At 43.9% G+C, this 19,568-nt stretch overlaps 2 protein-coding genes across 2 annotated transcripts; both read right to left on the reverse strand.

Moving 5' to 3' along the window:
- Window positions 1–161: 161 nt before the first annotated feature.
- twist2 lies at window positions 162–3,772 on the reverse strand. The gene is made up of 2 exons (XM_030112024.1): window positions 3,047–3,772; window positions 162–1,219 (listed from the first exon to the last, which is right to left on the reverse strand). Exon 1 carries the CDS (start codon window positions 3,573–3,575, stop codon window positions 3,081–3,083), a length of 495 nt encoding a protein of 164 aa, XP_029967884.1. The 5' UTR covers window positions 3,576–3,772; the 3' UTR covers window positions 162–1,219; window positions 3,047–3,080.
- Window positions 3,773–18,079: 14,307 nt separating this feature from the next.
- LOC115403426 (pancreas transcription factor 1 subunit alpha) lies at window positions 18,080–18,688 on the reverse strand. Its single transcript, XM_030112310.1, has one exon. It carries the CDS (start codon window positions 18,686–18,688, stop codon window positions 18,080–18,082), a length of 609 nt encoding a protein of 202 aa, XP_029968170.1.
- Window positions 18,689–19,568: the final 880 nt, after the last annotated feature.

Below are 19,568 nucleotides of genomic sequence, written 5' to 3' on the forward strand. Positions count from 1 at the left end.
TGCTATGCTGAAAATCAGCATTCCAAAAAGTCTGAATCTTCTTCTGAAACTTCCAGTTGAAGGAAATATCATGAAGCTACTTCAGGCCATCAGAGGACCAGACATTCAGCAGGCCACCAGTCTGAGGCAGCGGCTCAGCCCCCCTGAACAATAAGCCCCTTTTAGTGTTTAGATACCATCTAACCACGTCTGGGAAAGCGGGATGTAAACAGTTTTTAATGTATTAAGCGAGCAGGGGCCGATTAAAAGGCATTTCTCCGCTCTCAAGCGGCGGTTGTGCGCAGTTCTTGTCCTTATCTGCGGCTGTTGAGGCTCCCTGCTCGTTAAAGAGCCCAGAGGCGTCGCTATTTGAAACGATTACTCGTTATTTGAGCGGACAAACATTTTATATGGCCCCCGCTTTAAAATTGGCTCGAATTTCCTCCACTGTTAATGAAGCTGTATTTTTTTATGGTATGTTGTTTTTTTTGTTTTTTTCCTCCCCTCTTTGAGTTGGCGTTTTCTTTCCATAACAAGACTTTGGGGGCGACTTCTCACACCCAGCAGTGAGAAAAAAATGCAGGAGAAAAAGCCAAGACGCATTTTTTTTTCATGAAGGTTGTTTCAAATAATTGGCTCAGCTCGACCTTTTTTATGGATTTTTTTTTTTTTACTTTAAAGCATTCAGCTGAACATTGTTCATTTGTTGTTAGAGTCTCCATATGAAATTTTCAGAAATGAGCCTTGTTTCGTTCAAAAAATACGTGTTTTAATAAATAAGCAGAACAAAAAAAAAAAAAGTACATTGGACGGATTTTGGCTGGAAAAAGTCGGTGAAATGAATCCATGCAGCGAAACACTCGAAATTGCATTGGTCCCTTTACAGACTACAGGCGTACAAGTATGTACAATATGCATTCACCTCTCTATATATATTTATTTATATTTATACTTTGGTTTAAAGTCTTTGAAAACAAAATATATTCCCTTCATTACGATTAAAGGATGGCTTTGGTGATACAGGCCGTACATCCGAGCTGTTTGCTGTAACACACTTTTTTTCCCCCTCTGTGTGTGTGCCACAGTCAGCTCTAAAAGCAGTGTGATGAATCTGCATCCACACACACACACACACACACATTCCTCCAGGAGCGTGTGTCACATTACGTCTCCGTGCCCGTGAGGTCGATGGGTTCTTCATTAATCCATTTGCTCTTCAGTCTTTGCAGAAGTAAACAGTCTGTAACGGGAAAGAGTGGAGAAAATAAAAGAGAGCGTTATTGATCAGCTGCGCGCACGCGTAAAAGGCGCATCTGAAAGACGCGCCGGCTCGCTCAGTGTGTGGAAGTCATTAATGAATCAGAGTGAAACCACACGAAAACGTTTTGTATTAGAGCCGTGCTCCTACAGTAAAATACAGTTCTTTTTTTTTCTTGCTTGTTTTTTTTTAAATTGGAAACACCTGAGTAAATTCACGCCTTTTCATTTCCGTGTGGATTACAGGATAAGCCTAAAACAATAAAATCTAACTCTCCAGAGGAACACTAAACCCACCAAACTTTTCAAAGTACATCGCCACCTTCCTACGGCCACAAGATTTAAAGTTTATTTTTATAGGCCTTTTTTTTTTTCTTTGAAGGTAGAAGTCGCCCATGCGAGATTAACAGAGTACATTGTCTTTAATGTAAAATGCATGTGGAGAAAAACACTAGTGTCACATCGGTCCAAGGGCAGCTTAGGCAGCTTTCTTCTCATTTCTCCACTCTTTGTTATTTTTCTTCACATTCCACCGAAGTCAATTAAATTTAGAAAAAAAAAAGACCCACCCTCAAATTTGCTGTGCTTACACAAATCAGTGTAATGACGCTCAGTCCTCCCCCTCAACAACAAAGCCGGTGTGGTAACTACATGTCGAACCCACCAGAACTAAATCAAACCTGATTCTACTTATTTTAGCCAGAAAGTTGTCATTGATGTGTCATCTACACTGCATCAAACCATCTGAGAGATTTACAGTGGAAACCAGCATTTATGTCTTGTTAGCTGATTTATTTGAGCATGCTTGGGAGAAATTCACAGTTCTCCTACAATGGTTTAAATATTCACCTTTACTATCTTTGCTTAACTTCTTTTTTGCACAAGTTCAAATTTAATTTCCCCCAAAACAATTATAGTAATAAAAAAAATCAACTCAAGAAAAAATGTCACCTCTTTCTTTGCTTTACGCGCAGCTCGCACGCACGGAACTCTCGAGGTTCAGACCTGCAAACTGACGCTTCCATCCGCGCTGCTCGTTAATACAGGCCTCTGCTTTTATTGTCTTGCACTGGCTTGAACTTTCATGTCCAGCCGAGCTGCTCATTCCTGCGGTCTCCACACAGGAAAGCGCTCTATTGTGGATATAAATCACCCGTGGTGGCACTACAGCTACTTTTCGTTCTGGCCAACTCTTTTTTTTTTTTTTTTTGTACCTCACTCATTAAGAAATGCTGTTGAGACGATCACAAGAAACCTTAACTCCAGAAGGAGTTTGACTATTTCTAGTGCGTTTTGGAGCGTAAATGTATAGCAGGCAGTCATATATTATCCACGTCTTGTGAAAGACTCCCAAAACTATTATCCGCCCACTTTCCTCCGCGCAAATGCTCAAAACAAACATAAAGTTCTGTTTTCCCAAATCTCAGACTTGGATCCTTCTCGTGTAGGAGTACGGATGTCTCGGTTCTCACTGGCTGCCCGCGCGGTGCGCCATCCAGATGCTGAGGCCGCAGAGTCGAACCTGCCACAGGTTGATGGGCGCGTAAAACTCAGGTTGTGATATCTGGAGCGCTCTGGTTTAATTTCGGTGCGCAGCTGAAAGGATGAGGAAGGTTTTAGCAAACTCCTCAACATCTGGCCACACCTGTCCTTCAAACCCCAAACACGTGGACACGGCTCCTAATTTTTTTTCTCACAAAATCCTTTAAAAAAATACACTTAAATGTAAAAATCTACCTCATATCATGATCGAACTTGTTGATATCGATTTCTGATTGCTAAGAGCAGCGTATGATGCTGTGGTACCCACCGCTTTGGCATTGTGAGTGAAGGCTCTCTGCGTGCTAGTGAGATGCTGACATGGACCAAGCGCCCTCCATCCTCCACACGGAGAAGGCGTAACTGAGTCTCTCGTGCGCTACGTAGCTGCAGCTGGACATCTTGCTGTCCATCTCGTCGCTCTGCAGCACCTGACAGAGGAAGTCTATGTATCTGGAGGCCAGCTTCAGCGTCTGTATCTTGCTGAGTTTGTCCGACGGCAGCGTGGGGATGATTTTGCGCAAAGACGCGAAGGCCTCGTTCAGAGACTGAGTCCGCTGCCTCTCCCGCACGTTGGCGAGGACCCGCTGGTTCTGCAGCTCCTCGTACGACTGGTTGCTGCTCGGGCTCGGCTTCTTCCCCCTCTTGACCGGCCCCGGGCTGCTGCCGCTGCTGTCCTCGCTGGACTTCTTGCTGTGTCTCCTCTTCCTCCCGAAGCGCTTCTGCTGCCGGTCCAGCTCCTCCTCGCTGGTCACCAGACTATCCACAGGGGAGACCGGGGAGCTGGAGCCCTCTTCCATTTCTTTCTTGAAGAAATGCAGGGATAGAGAAGAAAAAACGTTGTCCACCTTTGAAGCCGTGGTTACGCGAATGAAAACGTGCAGCTTATCCTTGAAAGATGAGCGGACCGACGTGAGACCGCGTCTGTCTGCGCGCCTTCGGGAGAGACGGGGTTCGGCACGGCGCGGCTGGCACGCTTCTCCGCTCGCAGGAAGTTTTTTTCCTTACTATTTTTTGGAAACTTTATCCCGGTTTCAGATGCTAAATAGTTTCGAGGGTGGAAGGGGAGGGGTTAGGAGGGCGGAGGGGGAGCCAGCGCGCGGCCTGGTGCTCTTAAATAAGCAGGAGGGACCAGTCATGGTTTCATGTGTCTGGGATGAGAGAAACGAGGCGCCCATTTACTGTGAAACGCAACGGATCACTTGAATTTTTGTTGGACTTATTTTCCTTTTACGCACACATAGGTGGAGATCAGGGCGGGTGTGGAGGGGTTAATCACCCGCTGTCTTAGAAAAAACAGACGATTGTCCTCCTGTCACCTCAAATATATAGGCTAATAGTATGACAAAACTTTAACTTACAACTTTACAAAGAAAAAAAATGTGAGAATTCTTTAAATAGAACATGAGCAGCTCATCAAACAGACCACTTATTACATTTACGAGTATTTACACTGTTAATGTGTTTTCAACTGATTTAAATGTAAGTAATTTATTGGAATAATAAAACACAATTTTTATTATGCACTTTAAATACACGTTACGCATTATAATGAAAAAAGAAAACGTACTTATATACTGCAATGGTTGAAACTTTTTTCTTGAAGTTGCGTTCAAACGCTTGCCTTGGTTTTTGAAATAAAGTTCAGATCGAGCCTTGTGGGTCAATAAAACTATCGAATAAAATGGCAGCAGTATAAAATCCATTTGCTCCTGGAGAGCTGAGGCTTTGTGCCACTCTCCGCGAGGCCTGCAGCTTCCACCCAAACCATCAGTGTACAGTAAATACTGTGTTTAACTGCGGAGGGCAATTTACGCGCACACATTCGCTGCTGCGCTGTAAATCCACCCACTTGATCTCTAATCGAATCAGGTCTCCCTCTCCCTATAATGTGGAAGTCCAACAGGAAGGAGGCTCAAAGTAAAGTGACGGTTTCTGCGGGGATCCCTCCCGCAGACGCTTCCCTCAGTGCGTTTTGTCAGCGGGCCCACCTCTTCATCTGTCATGTCACGTTTCCCCCGCGCGGAGCGGCGCACAGGTGGATCACATTATGCAGCTCAACTCCTCCGCTGCCAGCGCGCACGGTTTGTCCAGATCAGCTGACTGACCCCTGGAGATCCCCGGGACTCAACACTGATGCAGGTCTATGAGGAAAAACAGGCCACTTAGACTCCCACAAACTGGAAAATATGAGTCATCTCTTTTTTGTTTTTCTCAAAGATATAAAAATATAAGCAAAATCTGCGACGAATGCAACGAATTTTGAGGCCTTATGTTTAACACCGCTGCTTGATACTGTCATCATCATTTATATAATTTGAAAGCTGTAAGTTTAATTGATAATCACTAATATTTTTACCCTTCTGTTGTGTCTTAAAACTTCAAAGTGACACATGGTGCGTATCTACCAGCCCTCATCAGCATTTTTAAGAAATATTCAGCATTTTAAGCTTTATGTTTTCACTTTAATACATTTAAATTCCAGTATTTTCTTACTTATGCTTCAACAAATGAGTTGAACAGTTTCTTTTTAACAGCAACTCTCTGAAGGCTCTTTACACACAGAGTGTGAGTTTTGCTGCCTCTGCTTCATACATGCTTTTGGATCCAAGAGTTTTCGTGACTCTCATACTGTAGGAGAGAAGAATAAAAGCTTGGAGATGGCTAGTTTTCAAAGAGGATCTAATATAATACAATCAAGGGAATAAAACCCAATATAACACACGAGGCAGTTCCAAAAGACTAAATATAAATACAGAAAGAATCCATTACAACTGTTAATAATGATGCTTTTTTTTATTATTATCAATCAGTTATTATTTTTCCAACTCCACTAACATGCAACTTTTTTGGTGGGAATTTGGGCTCAATAAACAAAAATTGTGTGTTTTTTTTTTTTTACTATCTGCTCTTAAGTGCTCATCATCAGGTTTTTTGACTCATTCAAATTCTGTATTTTTTCAAATAGTATCCATTAAATAATCTGATGTTTTTCCACAGAATGGAAGGTAAAAAAATATCTTATTGAAGACAAAACCTGCTCATGAAGATTGATGAATACAGGAGACGTTCAGTATGTTTGTATTTTCTGTTCTCACATAATTCTTCAATACAAGATTTGGGCTGTTATCGTGAAGCCATCATTAATCAAATTGTTCTGACTAATTATGTTGCATTAGGCAGCAATTTAGCTAATCTACACTGTAAGGTACCCCTCAGTTCAACAAAAATGTCTGAAAAGAGTGTAATGACTGTATGTGAGTGTCCGTGGTGTGTGTGTTGGGCACATCCAGCGAGGCTGCTCATTATAAATGGACTGGAACAGAGAACCTCCTGAAAAGTTGCTCAACTCTGCTCAATCCCACGAGCGGTCCAGGCTCCCTGGGCTCAAAGGAAAGCGCAGTCTGCTTTGTGTTTTTGGGCTCTGGTGGTAATCGTTACTGTCACACTACTTTTACTCAATGCCAGAGGTCTTAGTTCAGACTGTGGCATGCCTCTGCACAGGTTCTGCTTTTTTTCTTTTTTCTAGTTTATAAAAAAAAAAAAGAAGAAGAAAGAAGTAATGTCTAAAATGCGCAAGTACAAGAGCGCGGCGTCACTGTGTGCACGAGCTCAGCATGAAAGAAAAAATGTGCAGTTGCAGGAAAGCGTGTGCAATCACAAACACTTTCCCTGATTATGACCTTTGACCTGCGGCTCACAGGGCTCAGCTGCTGGAGGCCCCCGTGCTCCGTGGGCCGGTGTGTGTGTGTGCGTGTGTGTGTCAGAGGGATCCTGTGCAGTGTCTGTGAATGAGGTGCTCTGAACGGTGGGATTGTCATCCTCTCTGTCTCCTCTAATCATCAGGAAATGCGACTGGCTTTAAATGTTGATACTGTCATAATTGTTGATTGTCACTGGTGATTTTTATGAAAATATATACATTTTCACCACCTATGCTCTGTGCCAAAGCAAAGAAAAACTTTAAAGTTTAAACTTAAAGCTTATTATGGCACAACTTTACCAGTCAAGATGAAACTGGACTGCATGTGACCCTCATAAGCTTGATATCATTGATCCATGTGTTGTCTTTGATTGTAAATTGTTCCTGTATTGACTGGTAGCATGGTCGCTCACATGTTCTGAGGCAGAAACGGATCAGGGGATTGAGTGTTCTTGAATCCCTTGTGGATTAATTCTCCATGAATCTCTCACCCAGTGTTCAGGAATTCTTGATCCTTGAGATTTCTTTCAGGGGCTCCCCGAAAGACGTGGTAGAAGGTTAAAAAACAGAGGGATGCGTGCGTGGTGGAATGAAGTGAGATGGAGAAGAAAGAGGGAGAGAAAAGATGACCTGCCTCTCAGATCAAAGACGAACTGGGGCCATAATTCAGCCGGGCGGGATGACGTACCTCGCTCCGCTGGACACCTTTAAAACCAGCTCCACATGGGTCAGAAGAACGGCCGTAAGAAGCTTAGATCTCCTCTCTCTTTTATTTTTACTGTCGCATCAGCAAAAATCAACATGTCCCTGCCGCACGCATTGCCTCATCCCCTCAGATTTCCCTCGTAAAGAAACAAAGAGTCGCGGGACAAGAAGTGAGACCCGGGAGGTGCTGAGAGACAGAAAGCAGTTTGGGGGGGGGGGGACGAACCGAGAGGACGGGAGAGGAGGCCAAATGTACGGACGTGTGCTGATTCCCAGGGAGGCTTTGATCTGACTCGGAGGGTTCTGGACGTGTGAGGGAAGTTATGGAGGAGATGATTTGTGATGAATATTTCACTGTCCGTCTGTCTGCCAGGACCGGGTTACCTCTGACTCCAGCGCCACTCGCCAGGCTCACCCCGAATGATCCTGGCACCAGAAACTCAAAGACACGGCCCGTGTGGAAGCGTGTGTGTGTGTGTGTGTGTGTGTGTGTGTGTGTGTGTGTGTGTGTGTGTGTGTATGCGCAGTGTACATTATCACCTGATTATTATGTACGCCAGTTAGCTACATCTGCTTTTTCATGTGTGTGTGTGTGTGTGTCAGAAAGTGTTTCAAGATGAACCCGAGATGTTCAGCAGGGTTCAGCTGCTTCTCATTGAGGAGGAGACTGTGCCGTACGACCAGCAGCCCAGCCGCTCTTAAAGCTACTTGCAGCCCCTCCGGTTTCATCAGAGCAGCCATTTCTGTATCTGTCCAGCTCCTCAGCTCGGCTCTGTCACTGGGCCAACAAGAGAAGGGATCTCTGGAATCACACTGAACAAGCTGAACGTCTTGTGAGAGATTCTTAAAAGTGCAGCGGGTGGTGCGATTTCTCTGCTCTGGGGCGATACACTGTGAAAATGCACAAACTGGGACAACTTGAAATGATTTTACCTGCTAATTGAAGTCAGTACGGTGCAAAAGTGAGTAGATGAGCCATAACATTATGACCACTGACAACCAAAATGAGTCACTCCGATCATCACGTCAACCGTTTGCATGTGGGCTGTACACATGCATTTATTTAACACGCTTTTTTTTTAAATTGAAAAGTCAATTTCTTTTGCTTTAAACTCGTTTTTATTGCAATTTATTAATTGTTATATTTGCTATGTGATGTGAGAATACTATTTAAATAACATTCAGTCATTCAGTTGTTGTTTCAATTTAATTCAACAAGTTCAGAAGTTTGACACAGAAACAAACAATATATTCAATTTTTTGCTCTGAGAAGGTTGAACAAAGCAGGTTCGGCTCAGTATTTCAAGTGTATCCTGATTGCTAGTTGAAAATAATTAAAGAAAATGAGTTGAAATCAAAATGATTCTTTTTTTTTTGTACATTATATCCAATTAGAAAAGGAACTATACAGGTATCCAGCATAAACGACTTCACTCTCTGAGAAGTAGTTTTGTTCATTAGAGATTTAAAAAAAAGAGAATGGTGCAGCTCATCAACAGCAAGCTGAGAAAATCAGTCTCACTCATCCCTTCTCAATAAGTCACGCTTGTTGCAAATCCAAAATTGGTGTGAATTAACACAAAATATACATGAAGCATATTCTGAAATACTCTCGCTTTCTTTCTTGCACATAGTAACAGATTCTCCAGGCACACGGTCACAGCTGCGTTAAACCTCATGTAAAATCATAACACTCCTTTCTAATAAGAGCCCGTTTTCAGGAGAAGCCTCTACAGTGAGTGAAACAACAGGCAATCTGGGTGAGAGGTACATATTGGCCTGTAAAACCGTGGGGGCACCTGCATTCGCGGAGTCGACCTCTGGGTAACGCCGAGGAGCCATTCATTCATACATCCACACTCCTCCGCTCGCTGCCCGAGGGCCGATGACAAGGTGTTTCTGAAATCGCATTAGGGGCCCTTTCATAAAGGTTTCACTGGGGAGTGTGTAGCAGCTTGAAGCATTTAGGCTTTGTTTAATACGATGCAGACCGGCCGCTCCATGCTTTGTCTCACGTGTGGAACTGGCGGGAGGGGGGGGGGGGACGCCAGAGACACCCACTGTCCGGGTGTGCTTTGATATGTGGAGGTGGAAGGGGAGCCGGGGCAGGATACCCCTCGCACCAGACTCACTCGGTCAGACCTGCGTGCTCGGTGCCTGCCTTTTCCCCCCGTAGAGTTATGGCTGTCCGGCGAACACAGCCCGGCTTTGAAGTCCTGCTCTTCGAGGCTTTACGGCCGACGGGACATGTGAGTGTGGAAAAGCAGCGGTGATCTACAGTACTGTGTCTATTTCAGGCGCATACTGGACGCGTTAGGTAAGGAGCGCCGCTTCCAAGCCACTCCGCTCAAGCTGGAATCCATAAATACCTGCAAGTGAACGTTGAAAATATATTTTATGCTAATTTCACAGATTCCATTCTCTGAAGTGGTGAGTATTATTCCCCATATGCTCGTTCAGCAGGGCTCAATTCGGGTCTTATATATATCTGAGTAGTTGAATTCCCGTGATGAATAACCGGCTTCAATAACCACACCTGAGCTACAAGCTTAGACATGTATATATGAACGGACTTGCTTGTCAGAGCAGCGCCGACAGATTCACTGTTTATTTGGTCAGTGTCGTCCATTAAGCGAACACTCCGACGGACCCAAAAATCAGGCCTAAACACACTTGACAGTTACAAAAAACAGCGTTTCCAAAGCAATCACGTTGGCTTATAACACAATTATATTCATTAAGCAGGCACCACTTCCAGAATCTGAACTTTAACCGGGTCTAAACTGGAGGCCGGGGGAGAGGAGAGGGGGTGGGTGGGCTGTGTTGATAGGGTGGGAGTAAATTTGCCAGGCAAATGACGGAGTCCGTGCACTCGGGTGCCGATGGTTCAGCCTCTTGCGCAAATAGCGCGGCGTAATTAGGGCCGCACTTGTGACCCTGGTGCCAAGGTTAGCGCGGCGTTTGGCCTGGGTTCACGAGGCGATGTGTCAGCCAGGTGGGCTACGGCGGGGCTGCACGGGGGCCCAGACAGGCTGGAGGGGTGGGGGTGGGGGTTTGGGGGGGGCAGTACGGCAGGGGGTGGGCAAACAGCGGCGCTGTTTGTTCTGCTGATTAGCCCGGGACAAGCTGGGTGTAGATCACCGGATGTCAACACGGGGAAGGGGGGGGGGGGTTTACAGTCCACTGTCACTCCGTCAGCGTCACCTGTGTCACCAGCAACATCCATGCTGGAAAACCCCTAATCCAACAGCTCTCTGAAAAACTGATAAAGGTGTGTAAAATGTAAATAACTCATCATAAAGCGATGCATTAATGTAACAGTACTGCTGTAGCGTCATTTCCTTCATAAAAACCTCCTGACTTCATTACTACAGATAACTGTAGCAGAGCTGTCTGAATAACTTAATTTTTTTTTATTTTTTTTATCTTTGTAAATAAAACTGGCTGTCAAATGTTGTTTGAATGACCACATTGCTTGCAGCAATGTAGAAAAACTACCCTGAATCTAAACTCATCAAAAACATCTGGAGGGAGTTGATCGTTTAATACTTAGACCAAATCACAGAAAACAGTTCTGGTTTGAAAAGACTGAGGGAATTTAAATGCAGCATTTCCTATTTCACCCGGCAGCAACAGGAAGAACGTCTGATGTTCAGCAGCAATAATATCAGCCTGTATCTGCAGTACATGTTATGGATTTGCAGCATAAATGCTGTTTCTGCTGTTTTCTTACTGCATCCATTTGCTGTCATTAGTTTATCGCTGTCCCTTTAAAGAAAACACCGAGCTAGAGCATCTTCCTCATTCTAACATATGAAACTTCCTCTGAACTTAATCATCAGCTAAAGTCTGATTCACTTGAAATGGAAAATGCTCAGCCTCCATTTAGAGCGACTGAGTAGAGTATGGCGTGCTATTCAAGGAGCAAAACTATTGTTGAGCAATAATGAGAGGAAATATTACTTAGAAGACTACAACCACTGGCTTTTCCAGTGTTTACTCTTCTTACAGTGGTGAGGATCAGAAGTTCAGCTTTTCCCTGGAGACCAAGAAAAACAAGACATTTGATCATTTTTTATTCACCTGATGACTGAAAGATCTGAAATGTTGTAACTCGGCTCACATTATAGTTAGATCAGTGCTTTTATTTTGTCACTGCTGCTGCAGTGGCTCAAGGGCAGAGTCAGCAGTCTGTATCTTTTATTCAGAATGTGTCTGTGTTTGTGTTTTGTGTTCGTATGGATGGATGAGGGTGGTGGTGGGGGGGGTGTATTTGGAAAACCAATATTCTGGCAGACACACCCACTCCTGAGCAGCTGCTCTGCTCGAAATCATAAAAACAGTCTTATTAGAAAGTTTACTTTCCCGCGTGCCAATCTAATTCTGACACTCTGATAGAACCACCAGGAGGGCCGTGCTCCTCATCCCAGGAGGAAACCTCAGCGCTCACCTGAGTGGCCTTCAAACGTGTGCACCCCCACCCCCACCCCTGCTGTGCGGGCTCCTAAAGCACATCCCCAGCTCCCCCCCTTTCCTCGGGGACATGGTAAAGACGACACACTCTGATCTGAATGATTAGCTCTGCTTTCGGCCGGTGAAGAGGAGCGGTAATGAGAAAAGCAGGTGAGCTGTTTAACTAGACTTTCACAGCTATTAAAGCGCCAACGCACTGGGTTACCATGGCGACGAGGGCCCGGCGCACGGCTTCTGGCGAATCAGCATTTTAAGCAGAAGAGGGCGGACGTTTGCTTTCTCTCTGATGCTTACAAACTCATTTCCAAAACGGTCTGGACGAAATTTAAAGAGTCAGGATGCTTATGTGAAACATCGGTATTGCAGTGGATGTTCAGTGTAAGATTTCTCACCTCACTCTGCATTTTTAGGGAGCAAAACACCTCTCGGAACAGCTGACAGGCCCTTGTTTGTCCCTGTTTAGTACCTCTTTAGTCCTCCTGGCAGAAGAGCATCGTCCTGCCTTGTCTGAAGGAGGACTGCGATTGTTGTGAATCTTCTCCACAGATTTTGATCAATTTCACAACTTTATTTAGATTTTATAAGATATTTATGGCCTAAAACCATGTTATTACCAACTTCAAAAGGTGCTGTATGTTATCATTTATTCATTTTTTAATTCCTGAACCAGTATAAATATCCTTGAGTGTTTTATATCACTTTTAGATTAAAAACTATTAAAAATGTAAGAAGAATATGCAGTTTTGGTTTAAATTCAAGTCCATCTAATGGAATAAGAAAGGAATATCTTAGGAAAATGTAATGTCTACCACTTGTTGGTCTTGATTTATCCATTTCAGGTTGAATCGGAACCATATTTCCATTTGATGCTTTGTTTAGATCTCAGCTCGTCATTAAGAGGTGATTGTGGGTCACAAAGCCAGACCAGTTAGATTTTCATAGCTGATAATGAGATACTTCCTGCACGCTAAACCAGTGAGCATCCAGTGTAGGTGTGTAAGTTTGAAATGTGTCTGTCTTTCTCCTCTGACGGTTCTGCGACCTTTGGACGAGGCCGTCTCAGCTCTCCTCTCATCCAGACCCTCACACTGTTCCAACAGGATGCGATGCGCTAATTATATTTACAAGTGCGAGGCCCGGACTGCGGCGTAGCGCCGACACGATAAACACACCTGCCGGCTGATGGCAGAATGGCCTCGCAGTGTTTGTCAGAGCAACTGCGCCGGATGTTAAATCAATAAACTACCTCAGCACGGAGCGAGAAGGCCTGATGCAGCCGGCAGACTGGAAGAATCTTACTCATTCTGGCTCCCAGAACTTTCCGTTTGTCTGAATCATAACTCATCTGAATGGTATTTGTAGCTATGTTTGTGGTGGGTGGGGGATTATCAAGAAATGCGGCATGGTGTCTCAATCAGCACTTGAAATCATACTTCTAAATACTTTAATTGAATAAAATATAAAGGTAAAAGAAATAGAAATGAATTAACCATCCATCCATTCATTTCCAGGTGTGCTTTGGGGGAGTTTAAACATTAAACATATAAACTATCTGTTTCAGGTGGATTTGACAGACAGGGGAAAGCCACATGTATACATTTGATTGAATTTGAGTCAAAATAAATCAAAATTCACAGATATCTGAACAGTCACAGAACAGACGATCTGCAGTCAGTGGTTTTGAGCTCTCGGTGTGTGTTTTATGGCCGCTGAGAGAGTGTGAGCAAACAGTACAACAAGTTAACTGAAGCAAAATAACCAAAGTAAATCAAACCGAAGCAGTAAGGAGATGGAAGAGTTTTTAACATCCTCCTCCAGGCCCAGAACTTCTGCTTCCCTCAACTGCTCCAAAACTAACGACTGAAGATTTATGAAAATCAAGGAATACTCCAATCAGCAGTTGAAAATAGTGAAAAATATTTTGCTATTGTTGTGAGAAAGTTGAAAAGCTCTGATAATTCAAAACACATCTGTTTTATTCTTCCTACCATCACAGAAAAGCTGTTTTGTGTGCATTTGTCGAGGTGGAGCCTTTCTTATTCCCAATCAGTGATCCAGATTAACGAATTTGACACCAAGTTAAACTGTCAACCAGGCTGCAAAATCTCAAGTTAAAGAAGAATAGATTCATGAATAGGACTTGATCTTACAATCTGTTATCTGAATCTGTTAGTGGCGGCACACATCACAGCAGGGTGGTAATTATCATTATTATTATTATTATTGTTATCACTACAGTCATGCTCATCACTCTATAGACAATTGTGCACAAAAATCCAATTGAATCCATTTGAATCATTATCTCTTCCGCACACAAGCAACTTCATCTGGTAAATTCCTAATTTCTTTCTGTAGAAATGTCAATTTAAATTATATTTGACATTTTTCTTGTGCAGAATAGGCTTCACAGGTAACAGGCTTTAACAGGCTTCAAACTTTGCCTAACAATATGAACACTATCGTCGTCTGCCCCAGTGAGACCATATCTGTTGATATGGCCGATACACATAAAACTAGTACAAGCTACGGTATGCGTTCTCTCAAAGTGTCTCAGATGTAGGAAAACTAAATCACAACCTTTCGTTGACATCCAGTTATATTCCCTTTCCATCCTGAAATGCTTTAGCATATTTGATGCATCATTTTAGCCAACTTCTCAATAGTGAATGTCATTTATTAGTGATTTTTTTTTCTAGTTCAGTTTTGATTTTTTTCAGTTACAAGACTTAACTTTGCAAATATCCTAAATAAAATGTTTCCATTTGAGCCCCATCTGAGAGTTCAACCAAAAGCTAGCATTTGATTAAGTTTCCTAACATATTGTGACCATGATGACCACTAGAGGGACCCAAGGGTCACTGAACAGCAGAGTCAGAAAGGTCACTTGGTAATAAAAAAAGTCTTAAAAAAATAAACTTTACTTGATCTTGTAGTTCTTACAGTCACAATTATATTTACATCAGCAATGAGACTTCTTGACAACATCTGTAACAACTGTAAAGTACTCCTCAATGTGGGGAAATACACATAAAAACTGTTTTGTTTCCAAAAAAGACCATTTTTATTCCCATGAAAGCAGCTGCCACACTGTTCATACTGCGTGCTTCTTTGTTGTTCCCTTGATTAACTGTGAAACGTGAGGAATGAAGTGCCAGCATATAATTATAGTGACTTCATACAATTAAAAAAATAAACATTTTATTGTCTGTTCACTGGACTCCAGGATAACCAGAGCTGCACTTTTGATATACGGTGACAAATATTCCCAAACCAGGAATGCATCAGTGACACAGCTGAAGCTGGGCTCTCGCGGCTGTGCCGCTCCCTAATTGTTTCCTAAGGGCTGCATTAATGGCACTGAGAATGCGTGAGCAGAAGAAGAATGGGTGTGCTGTCGGCTGCCTTCGTCTGTTTTATGCATCTGACCGCTACACCTGGAGCAGCATCTGCGGGCCGTTGACAGGGAGGATCAGGCTGTGAGGAACTGCAGTGCTGTAAAATAAACTAAAAACCTGCCTTGTAATATCATCATCTTCACATGACGGGCTGAATGCCCTGACGACGACGTTGTCATGAAGTGTGCCGCTGCCTCAGCAGGCATGGACCCCTCCTTCACTGAAAAGAAGCTCATATTTGTTCCTCCAAGAGGATGAAAACTGAAAGCATTCATATTTAGGTATTTAAAGTTGTAGAACTGTATGGATCAAGTGTCCAGCAGCTTTTTCAGTAGTCCATGAACACCAAAGTTTTCTTTAAGTCTGTTCCTGTTTATTTCACACCAACAGGTTATTTCCATCCTTACAGCTTCCTGAGCATGAAAAGTAAGTAAATTGTGCTTTTCAGTTCAAAGTGTTTCACCTGTGTTACAGTGATTTGAGATTGATCAATACATCCATTGCCATAGCATATGTAAAAATCTCAGAACATTAGAAGGCAAACAAAGGAAGTCAGTGTTTGTCAGCGTAAATAGAATAGAATAGATTTACTTTATTTCCCAGAGGGAAATTCCTTGACATACAGCAAATGAATGATTTGCATTGATACAGATTCAGAAAAGATTAATTTCATATGAGATACTACTACCTGGTGACATACTGGGATTACGGGAATCATAACCTGAGATTGATCCTGGGTTCACTCAGATAAGTGATCTTATGTCTGAAAATGCTGATAGAACTAGTGGTGCAGGTGATAAATGATGGGCTGAATTAGGTTGATGTGGTGAAGATATTGTTATCAAATCAAATGTAGCTGTTGGAAATCCATTATCGGCCGAGACAAATGAGCTGTGAGTCGACTTTAAGTGGCACGAAGAACAGAAAGAACATAGGAGAAGCTGGAAAGTTGCTGTATTAGATTGAAATGAAGAAAAGAGACTCCTGTAAGGTGCTGATTGATATTCTCTGTGATGATCTCTATCAGGGAAGTTAAACTGACTCACAGGTCAAGCTGCTTTCTCTTTTGAACTACAGAACAATAAATAATCATAGTTACACATCGAACATAAATGGACAATCAAAAATAAATAAGCCATACATCAGACGATGAGACTTCACACAGGAATCAAACTCTATACAGCTTTGGAAAGCAGCACCTGACATGCTAAAACTCATTGCACCGATGCGTTTCTCACGCCCGTCGTCTCATTTACATCATCAAGGCCTCTTTTTTAACACATCGACCCGCCGTCTAATGAGGGGGGGTCCAGAAAACACTTCAGCGTCTACATGCGCAAGTATGAGTCCCCGGCGAGTCCTTTCAGTCTCGTGCCAGCGCGCCTCTCCGTCACAAGTGCCATCCATTTGGAAAAACAACGGCAGCCCGGCCCTCCTCCCAGCCCCCCCGGCCCCAGAAACAACGGCTCTCAATTACCAGTCAACAATGAATTACAATATTAAAAGCCACAAAGTAGTGGATGCTGTTGAGGGAGCCGGAGGTGTGCGACCTGGTGAGAAGTCTGCAGATGTCGATCGGCGAGCTCGGCGCCGCCCGAGTGTCTGCGGAGAGAGAGAGAGCGAGAGGAAGGGAGGGACAGACCTGATCCACCTCCCAGTCTCCACGCCCGGGGCGCCCAGTGTTCCTCTCTAATCCCACTTTATCCAGGAGAGGCGGGCTGTCAGGTCTGGGATGGAGGGAAAAAGCATTGAGGGGGTGCAGAAGGAGACAAAAGCAGGACAAACACATAAGTTTTGATACATTTTAATGACTGTTTAACAAGTCTGAGGTCTGGGCCCAAAAGAAGCCGGGGCACACTCAGTTCTGAAAAGCCCCACAAAGAGGCTTGGGGGCAGATTCCCAATGAATTAGTCAAGCAGTGAGAGGGCAAGTGATTGTGTTTTAATAAAATGAGGCTCACTTCGGAGCAAAGGAAACACACCTGGAGAATAAAGTCTGCAGCAAAAACACTCTGCTCATGAAATAACACTGACTTTATGGGACCGTAATGATTAATTACTTTATCAGCATTAATTTTACATGAGAGGAACTTTGCTCATTCGTTCAATGTCCTACAATCATTTAACACCTCAGTTAATGTCTTTTATCCAAAAAGGCTTTCCATAAGCTTACATTTAATTTTCCAGTTTATTCTAGCAAGTTAGTTTGATAACTGTAATCAATAGGGCCTGCAGAATATTGTAACATAGACAGAAATCACAAAGACTCTATTAATTTGAAATATGTCCTTCATCGTCTGTCAGCTGCTCCATTCAGAGATCACCACAGCATTTCACCTGCCTCCATCTCCCCCTGTCTAAAGTCTCCTAACATCTCCACTACATCCACTACCTCTGTGCAACACAGACTGATAACATAACCAACACTTCAGTCCTGTAGAATTCAGGCCTGTGGCAGACTTCACTGTGATCATGTTGGATCTCGTCTCCGAAAGAAAGTTTATCAATTATTGACAAATCATAAACAATTCCATCATTTGAAGTCAATAACAAACATCTTTCTGTCAGTCTTTTAAAGTACTACACATAATTTACAATCTTTTCTAATCCTTCCTGGTTTCAGACTCATGCATATAATTTACTGTTAAAAGAACCTGGACAAACAGCTTTGAGATCAGATACTGAACATTACACACCTCACCTGCTTCATGGAGTCAAAAGAGTGTGTATTTTTTATGACTGAACTACACTGACACAGTTTGACATTTAATTTTGGATGTTTTGTGGAATGGGCTGTGGATGAGCAATATATTATTTCTTTAGTTTTGCACATTTTTTTGTATGCTTGTTGGACTGCTGTGTCCTATATGATATGACATTGTGTTTCTAGGATTTTATCCTTACAGTAAACTTACAAACTCCAAGACTTCACTAACTTATGGAGGAGAGGTGGGATTTAATAACTGCACCTTTTTTTTTTGAATGAATGATGCGATTAGATCGTGGTTTTGTTGCAAGTTTCCTGTTGTTAAAAGGTTCCAATCAGCTCACCGCTGGTGTTCCAGATGGCGTTGGTCTGATTCTTGTAGCCATTCTTCATGCATTCGTCCACATAGGACTTGGGGTCGCAGCCCGACATGAGGATCTCCCTCAGCAGGGCGATGTAGGCGATGGCCAGCCGCAGGGTGTCTATCTTGGACAGCCGCTTCTCGTAGGGGAACGTGGGCACGTGGCAGCGGAGCTCCTCGAAGGCGGAGTTGATGCTCAGCATCCTCTTCCTCTCGCGGATGTTGGCCGCGTGCCGCTGCACCTTGTACGGCTGGTGCGTCACCAGCCGGCGCGCCCTGCGCTTGCTCACCTCCAGGGCTTCCTCCGAGGAGGAGGCCTCGGCCTCGCCCAGGCACGCGCCCTGCGCGCCCGGAGACTGCACGTCCAGGTCGGTGAAGGTCAGCTGCGCGTCCGGGAACATGGACTGGCAGCCGAAGGAGGACCAGGGGGACAGCTGGCCGCTGGCCGCCGTGCAGTCCAGCAGGAAGGTGTCCAGCTGGCTCTGGAACTGCAGGTTTTGCTCCATCTGACCCCACAGCGCGAAGTCCGCCGCGCCGTCCTGGTCGAAGTCGAACAGCATGTCCTCCATGTCTGTGGTCCGGTGATGGCGGAGGTCCAGCAGCTCCCCAGAGAGAGAGAGAGAGAGAGGAAAGTAAACCTACCTGGCGGAGGCTCTGCCGTGTGACAGCCTCGCGGACATCTCCTGGATTAAATACTTCAGGGCCTCCAAGCTTCCCGGCGGGTCGCTGGGTCTAATTCTAAAGGCTGAAAGGGACCTCTTCAGAACTCCTTACCCCTCCTTGTGTATCGCTCATTGCTTTAAAAGCGAATTACAAAAGGATCAGTGGATCCCCAAACGACAGAAAGCGGGCAAAACACGTGTCCAATTATAAATTCTCCCCCCAAGTAGTCCCGCTAATATTGACAAAACACTCCGCATTTAGCAGTTGTTGGAGGGCCTGTGCCGGCATTATGCCGCGCAAACCCGGTGGCCCCTGAATGGGACTGTTATTCTTATTAAAGCACCATTGACAACAAACACTACTGTCAGAAACACGTGAAAGCTTTTTGTTGGGACACAGCGTAACGATATTTTAATGTATTTTTATGTTTTCCCCACGGGCTCATTCTGGTGCCCACATATTTTTACGCACTGAAGTTTTAATTCCAAACAGACCTTAAAGATGTAAAATATTCCAACAGTGTCGCCGCAACTTGTCCCACATAATTTGGGTCTAGTGGCCACATTAATGGACTCCTAATGTGCAAATGATATGAGTGACTAAAGGGCGAGCTTGGGAGAGGACGCACGCTGTAATTACGCACGGGGGTTAATCAAATAAGCGCGTTCTTTCTCCGAGGTTGGATGGAGGGCAGCTCGGGGATGAGCTCTAATTCAACAAAGCTGTATGTTTGCTGACACGTGGTTTTGATTTGACGAAGTCCTCCAGGATGCTTAATTTAAAGGG

This window comes from Salarias fasciatus, chromosome 16 (assembly GCF_902148845.1).
Source record: "Salarias fasciatus chromosome 16, fSalaFa1.1, whole genome shotgun sequence".
In the NCBI taxonomy this organism is placed as follows: domain Eukaryota; kingdom Metazoa; phylum Chordata; class Actinopteri; order Blenniiformes; family Blenniidae; genus Salarias; species Salarias fasciatus.

Bases quoted from the DNA above. Each gene is read 5' to 3' on its own strand.
- twist2 (XM_030112024.1), bottom strand. From the start codon at position 3,575: ATGGAAGAGGGCTCCAGCTCCCCGGTCTCCCCTGTGGATAGTCTGGTG.
- LOC115403426 (XM_030112310.1), bottom strand. From the start codon at position 18,688: ATGGAGGACATGCTGTTCGACTTCGACCAGGACGGCGCGGCGGACTTC.